A 7,495-nucleotide genomic window follows, 5' to 3' on the forward strand; every position below is an offset into this window, starting at 1 on the left:
GCCCAAAGACATGATTCATTTTGTATTCAGGCTTGTTGAAGGATTGGGATCTGACATTGGCCACATGATTAAGAGTCATTTGATTTGCTGGCAAGCAAAACCGGTTGATGAACCAGTTGATGAAGTATTGCAGTTTGTTAAATACTGCAGTAACAAGGTTGAAATGGAGCAGAAGAGATTGAAAGAAAAAGCAATGGTGATGCAGATTAGAGCAACACAATCAAGGATGCAGGGAATTCCACAACAACACGGAAAAATGCAAATGGTTCAGAGCCAGGGACTGGCGAGAGGCAGAGGACATGGTGGTTTTGGAAATGGAAATGAAAATTGGGTAGGCGTTGATTTGAATACTACTTAATCCTGGTGAGATGCAGACAATGTAAACAATGTGACAATGTAGATGTTACCTTGTCAGGCCTGTGGAGGCTTCGGGCATTGGAAACATAAGTGGTCAGTGATGGTACAGGAAGGTGTTGGGCAGATGAATGAACATAATCAATTTCAAATTTTCAGAGGACTAATAATTTGGGATCTTTATCTAAATGTCCAGAATATGAATAATCAAATACAAATTCCTCAGCAAATGCAAATTCCCCAACAACATGTTTTCAGGTACCACAACAGCAAATTTAACAACAGATGCAAATGATGCCACAGGAGCAAATGCAAATACCGCAAGCTCCAATGGCACAGCAGCAGATAGTGGTTCCTCATCAGAACATGGGTCTAAAGTTAAATTGAAACAGTCAACCATGCATACAGCAGTAACCCCTACACAATTAGGATAAATTAAGTGATGAAATTGTGAGTGAGAGTTTGAATGAAGAAGAAAGTGTGCTAGCAGCTTCATTAGAGTTGGATCAGAGTTGTCCTTATGTTAATGGACCTGTAATGGGTCATGATGTTTCTTGCCTTGTTGACACAGGAAGTACACGCTCTACTGTCAGAACTGCATAAGTTCCTAATGTGCTATTTTCTGGGAAAACAGTGCAGGTTGTAGGAGTAGTGAATCAGCAGTTGATAAATCCGATTACTGAGCCGGTTCCAGTTACAATTGGTAATTTTTGACGAAGCTTGGATGAAAGCTTTTACTGAGCTGAGAGAAAGTCTGTGTAGACACCAGCTCTGTGAATGACTGACTACACAAAACCATTTTCATTGTTTTGTCATGAACGTGATTGCTGTGCACTTTCTGCTTTGACACAGGTACATGGTGGCCTAAATCGTCCGGTTTCAAATTTTTCAGCTACATTTGACCCTGTGGCTGCAGCTTTGCCCAGCTGCTTAAACATTGTGGCAGTGGTTGGAGCAAGTCTCACCCAGTGTAAGAGCATTGTGATGGGACATCCTTTAACTGTTCTGATCCCTCACTTGGTTGAGGTCTTGATTACCAAGGCCAAGGCTCAGTACTTGACAAATACCAGATTAACCAAATCTGAATTGTTAATTTTAGGTTCTACGAATGTGTCCCTTAAGAGGCGCACTGTGCTTACCCCAGCAACCTTGCTTAATCCGAAAATGTTGAACATGACTGCCTAGAGGTCACTAAACTGTGTACTAAACCTAGACCTGATATTCAGGATACTCCCTTAGAGAAAAATGATCAAATCATTTTTCTTGATGGTTCCTTTTTAAGAGATAATGCTGGAACTTTGAGATCTGGCTATGCTGTGTGCACTATCTGTGGCATACTCAAAGCTTCACGGCTTCAAGGAGTATTTTCTGCACAAGTGGCTGAATTGGTGGCTCTTACTAGAGCTTGCTGTATTTCTGCACAGCTTAAAATTATTATTTTTACAGACAGCCAGCATAGATTTGGTGCTGTACATGACTTTGGGCAGTTATGGTCGCAGAGACGTTTCATGACCTCTTCTGGCTCACCAGTTAGAAATAGTGTCAGAATTTATTACAAGCCCTACAACTACCTGAAAAGATTGCTGTGGTTAAGTGCAGTGCTCACCAGAGATTGAGCGACCAGAGATTGAGCAATTTCATCTCCATGGGAAATTCGTATGCGGATCAGGTTGCTTGTTTCTGCGCATTAAACTGCATCACTTTTATTGAAGAATGGAAACATTTTGGTAAGATGAATACTGATGAGACAAGTCGAAATGACATATAAATTGTAATTGACACTTGAAAGGAGATAAAGGGACTCCATGATGAGGTTCCATAAGACGAACGGAAAAGCTGGATAAAATCGGGTTGCATTCAAAGAGAAATAGACAAAATCTGTGTTTCAATTGAAGGGCAGGTGATTTTGCCAAACTGTCTACTGATGCAAATGGCAAGATACTATCATGGTCAAACACACATTGGCAGAGATACAATGATTCAAACATATAAGCAATCCTGATTCAATCCAAACTTCAGCTGGGTTGCTGAAGCAATTTGTCACAGATGCATTACATGTCAACAAATGAACGTGGGAAAAATAAGTCTTGTCAATTTGAGTCACATCGGAAGAGCAGGTGGTCCATTTAACAGAATGCAAATGGATTTTATTGCGATGCCTGTGTGTGGTGGTTTGAGATAAGTGTTGGTGATTGTCTGTATATTTAGTCCCTGGGTTGAAGCCTACCCTACATGATAGCATCACAGCAGCAAAGCGGTCACTTAGAGAGTTGATCCCATGTTTGATGTTCCCAGCCTCTTTAGAATCAGACAGAGGAAGTCACTTCAATAACAAGCTGATTAAATTAATATGTTCAGCCTTAAACATTGAGCAGAAGCTGCATTGTATCAATCGTCCTGAAGTTTCTGGATTAGTAGAACATATGAATGGAACTCTAAAAGCTTGACTGACAAAAATGTGTGCATCCACATATTTGAAATGCCCAGATGCTTTACCATTGGTTCTAATGAACATGCAAAGTACACCTGACAGAAAGACTGAACTCTCTCCCCATGAAATCCTGATGGGCAGAGCAATGAGATTGCCAGCTGTTCCTGCAAATGCACTTGTAAACATAACAGATGACTGAGTGCTGGATTACTGCAAAGGTCTAGCTGATGTGGTTTGCTCTTAGTCTCACCAGGTGGAAGCAACAGCCGTGCCACCATTCCAAGACCAGTGTCACAGTCTTCGGGTTGGTTATTGGGTAGTGATCAAGAAGCACATGCAGACGATTCTGGTGACGACGACCTCTGTGAAGTTTGCTGTAGTTCTGAACTGGGTCTATGAGAGTCATACTCGCAAAGTGACATATCCTCTGGAAGAAGATCCAGTGTTGATGAGCACACCATCAGAAGTAATACAGTCTCTAGAAGAGCAAGTGATAAAAACAAAGCAAGAGACTACAAATGCAAAAACTGTGCTAACTGGTGAAGATCCAGGTACACCTCTGAGAGATGAAATAGAGGACAATCCTGATATTCCTCTGTCAGCAGAATCAGAAGCGGATGTAGCAGGAGAGTCAAGTCTAAGGAGGACCCTCGCAGAAGCAGACAATTACGAAAAGGAGATAAAGCCGATCTCATTTGCTGAAAAAGCCAAAAATGGAGTTGAGGTCAATCAAAGTCATGCAGATTTGACTTCTCCTGAAGTGGTTAATGGTGCAGGTGAAGGAAGTCAAAGTCAAAGTCAAAGCCAAAGAAGTGCTTGTCAGATTCATGCTGAACCAAGAAGAATCTTACGTCCAGTTTTGTCATCAATATCTAGAAAAACTGTGAAAGGAGATAAATGGCCTTCTTTGCACACAACTGAAAAGATTCCAGATGTACTGTCAAGAATAAATGAGGAAACAGAAACAACAGTAGGAACAGCTCAGAGTGAAGAAAAGACAAAGGGCCTCATTATGACCCTGGCGGTAGAGAACCGCCAGGGCCAACGGGGGCGGGAGCACCGCCGACAGGCCGGCGGTGCTCCCTTGGGCATTCTGACCGCGGCGCTTTGGCCGCGGTCAGAAAGGGAAAACCGGCGGTCTCCCGCCGGTTTTCCACTGCCCCTAAGAATCCTCCAAGGCGGCGCAGCTCGCTGCGCCGCCGAGGGAATTCTGACAATCCGTACCGCCATCCTGTTCCTGGCGGCTCGCCCGCCAGGAACAGGATGGCGGTAAGGATTGTCGTGGGGCCCCTGGGGGCCCCTGCAGTGCCCATGCCAATGGCATGGGCACTGCAGGGGCCCCCGTAAGAGGGTCCCGCTAGTATTTCACTGTCTGCGTTCACTGACAGACAGTGAAATACGCGACGGGTGCAGTAGCACCCGTCGCACCTTCCCACACCGCCGGCTCGATTACGAGCCGGCTTCATGGTGGGAAGGTCGTTTTCCCCTGGGCTGGCGGGCGGCCTTTTGGCGGCCGCCCGCCAGTCCAGGGGAAAACTTGGAATACCCTCCACGGTCTCTGGACCGCGGAGCGGTACTTTGGAGGGGGGAAGTCTGGCGGGCGGCCTCCGCCGCCCGCCAGACTCAGAATGAGGGCCAAAGAGAGTTGCAAGTCGAGAATACTCAGATCCTGAATGGGCATACCTCGCAGCTGATGAATGGGAACGCAAGTTTATGTCCTTTTGTTTTGACCGCTCAGAGTGAAGAAAAGACAAAGAGAGTTGCAAGTCGAGAATACTCAGATCCTGAATGGGCATACCTCGCAGCTGATGAATGGGAACACAAGTTTATGTCCTTTTGTTTTGACCGCGAGAATCCAGTTCTACATTTTGGAACTTGAGATTGCATTTGAGCTGAGTTTCGAAATCACATTTTCAATTGAACAAGAGAGGCATTATACACTGGAAGTAATAGTTAGTGATCAGCTGGTTATGATCTAACAAGAGACATTTGAAACTGTTTTTCACAAAGCTGCTAAACCGATTTTTGACAAGGTTTAGAGAAAGTCTGAAAGCTGCTGTAAATAATCACAAAGACTGAAGATTATATTTTTGACTTTTGGTTGGCTGCATAGTTAAATCTATTTTTCATTTTCTTTCCCTTTCTGATTCTTTACAGGTCATAGATACTAATTGCAATCACAATGGAAACAATGGGTGTTGCAACTGTATGTGTGTTGGATTGGCAATTGTATGTGTGTTAATAAGTTTGTTGTTGATTGTAAGTATGAGTGTTTCTGATAAATCTAAAACTAATTATACACCTCTTCCAGAGACTACTGCACTTTCTAAATTAGAGAAGTTTAATAGGAACGAGAAATACTTACAATTAGACAGCTCACAAGGAGATCTTTCTTCTAATGTTTTCTATTGCTTGTTCTATGAATATGTTGAGACAATGGATGTGAGAGAATGTTATGTGTGTGCACAAATTCCTTCATCAGCGCAAGAAGGAATTACATATCATAGTTTACCACTAACATGTGGAATTAGTTGCAGTCTTCTATTAACAAGATTCTATAATCAAGAATACATCCAATATTTTTATTCAAATTATGATTTAGGCCCTCATTACGACCCTGGCGGTGAGTGTTAAAGTGGCGGTAATACCGCCAACAGGCTGGCGGTAAGTACTGCCAAATTATGACCATGGCAGTGATAACTCCCATAGTCAGTCAATGTACCACGCCAACCACCAGGGCGGGCACAACCCTCACCACGGCGGTAGCCAACAACAGCCAGGCTGAAGACAAAGTACCGCCCACCATATTTTGACCCTGCAATTCGCCACCTTTTCCGGGGCAGTACCAATGACATCAAAAGCCTGGTGGAAACGCATCACAGAAGAGAAAGGACTCACCATCGGAGACACAGGGAAGAACAACGCAGCCATGGAACCCGAACTGTAAGTTTTCCTGATGATCTTCTACATTATGTTCCACCTGGAACACCAACGACGGTGAGTAGAGCCGCCAAGCACACAAGGGAGGGAGGGAGGAAAACTAGAGCTACACACACAGGCACGACTCACACCTGACACACACACACCATACACACAACCAGCTGCACACGAACAACAATTTGTCCCCGAAACACGACAGAATAATGGAAGGACAACAGGAATGGACGAAAGTGATTGTAATCAAATCAACATTTAAAAAACGTAATCGATTTGTCAATGAAACAGATACGCACACATGTACACAAAGGGACACTGCCCAGTCCAATGTTCAAAGGGCCCACATGACCACAGGGTAAGGCCTAACTTGAATCCTGACTTCATCCGGATAGTACTCTGCAGGGGCATCAGTTTTCAAATACGCAAGCACCTCAGGGGGAGAGGGGCACACCTCAGCCGGATGCGGGAACAAGCCCACTAGTTCTGGATGGGGCAAGTTGGCCATTGCTCTGTCCTGGGGAGTGCAAGGCCCCAGTCTCTGGAGTGGGTGACTTCCCCACTGGTTCTGGAGGGGGCTCATGCCCATTGCTCTGTCCTGGGGAGTGCAAGGCCACAGTCTCTGGAGTGGGTGACTTCCCCGCTGGTTCTGGAGGAGGGAAATTGCCCATTGCTCTGTCCTGGGGAGTGCAAGGCCACAGTCTCTGGAGTGGGTGTCTTCCCAACTGGTTCTGGAGGGGGCTCCATGCCCATTGCTCTGTCCTAGGCAGTGCAAGGCAACAGTCTCTGGAGTGGGTGACTTCCCCACTGGTTCTGGAGGGGGCTTCATGCCCATTCCTCTGTCCTTGGGAGTGCAAGGCCACAGTCTCTGGAGTGGGTGACTTCCCCACTGGTTTTGGAGGGGGCCCCTCTTACAGCAGCCCCTGGAAGGTGGCCTACATAGCGTCCGATGGTGGTGACGGCTGCAGTGTGTTGGCGGATGGAGGTGCCTCCTGGACAGCCTCTGCATGTGGTGATGGCTGCAGTGTTGTGGTGGATGGAAGTGCCTCCTGGGCAGCATCTGAAGTTGCTGACGGCTGCTGTGTCGTGGTGGATGAAGGTGCCTCCTGGGCGGTATCAGCAGTTGCTGATGGCTGCTCTGTTGTGGTAGATGGAGGTGCGTCCTGGGCGGCCTCTGCAGTTGCTGATGGCGGCACTTCATCAGCTGGCGGTGGCAGCCCCATGACAGCTGGTGGTGGTGGAGGTGTCACCCTGACAGCCTCCGCTGGAGTAGAGTGCTTCATCTCCTCCTTTACATGGGGCGTGGACTCCTTACCCTTCCTAGTAGTGGTGGACGGCCTCTTCCCCTTCTTGGATGGAGTTGCAGGCTCCTTCTTCTTCTTGCCTGGAGGTGCAAGCTCCTTCCCCTTCTTGGATGGAGGTGCAGGCTCCTTCCCCTTACGTGTAGGTGCAGGCTCCTTCCTCTTCTTCGATGGAAGTGTTGTATCCTTACCTCCACGAGTAGGTGGTGCTACCACTGCCCCCGTGGACTGTTTGGCTGTGGTGCTGGGCTGGGTCTTTGGTACCCTGCTCATACGGGTAGGAGGGGGGGGTAGGGAAAAGGTCAAGTTGAGCAAGGAAAAGCTTTTTAGGGACGGTGGGGTAGGAGGAAGGATGAGTGATGGGAGTGGAGGTTGAGAGAGTGGTGGTAGGAGGTGTATGTCTGCTGGATTTGGGTGCAGGTGCATGGGCTGTATGCTGATGTGAGGTGGGTGGCTGTTGGGTGTGTGAGTGCTT

At 46.6% G+C, this 7,495-nt stretch overlaps 1 protein-coding gene across 1 annotated transcript; it reads right to left on the reverse strand.

The window, feature by feature from the left end:
• Positions 1-6,654: 6,654 nt before the first annotated feature.
• On the reverse strand, positions 6,655-7,293 carry LOC138301642 (uncharacterized). The gene has a single exon (XM_069242155.1). The coding sequence runs from the start codon at positions 7,291-7,293 to the stop codon at positions 6,655-6,657; it is 639 nt and encodes a 212-aa protein (XP_069098256.1).
• Positions 7,294-7,495: the final 202 nt, after the last annotated feature.

The sequence above is a fragment of the Pleurodeles waltl genome, chromosome 6, assembly GCF_031143425.1.
Source record: "Pleurodeles waltl isolate 20211129_DDA chromosome 6, aPleWal1.hap1.20221129, whole genome shotgun sequence".
NCBI classification, from domain to species: domain Eukaryota; kingdom Metazoa; phylum Chordata; class Amphibia; order Caudata; family Salamandridae; genus Pleurodeles; species Pleurodeles waltl.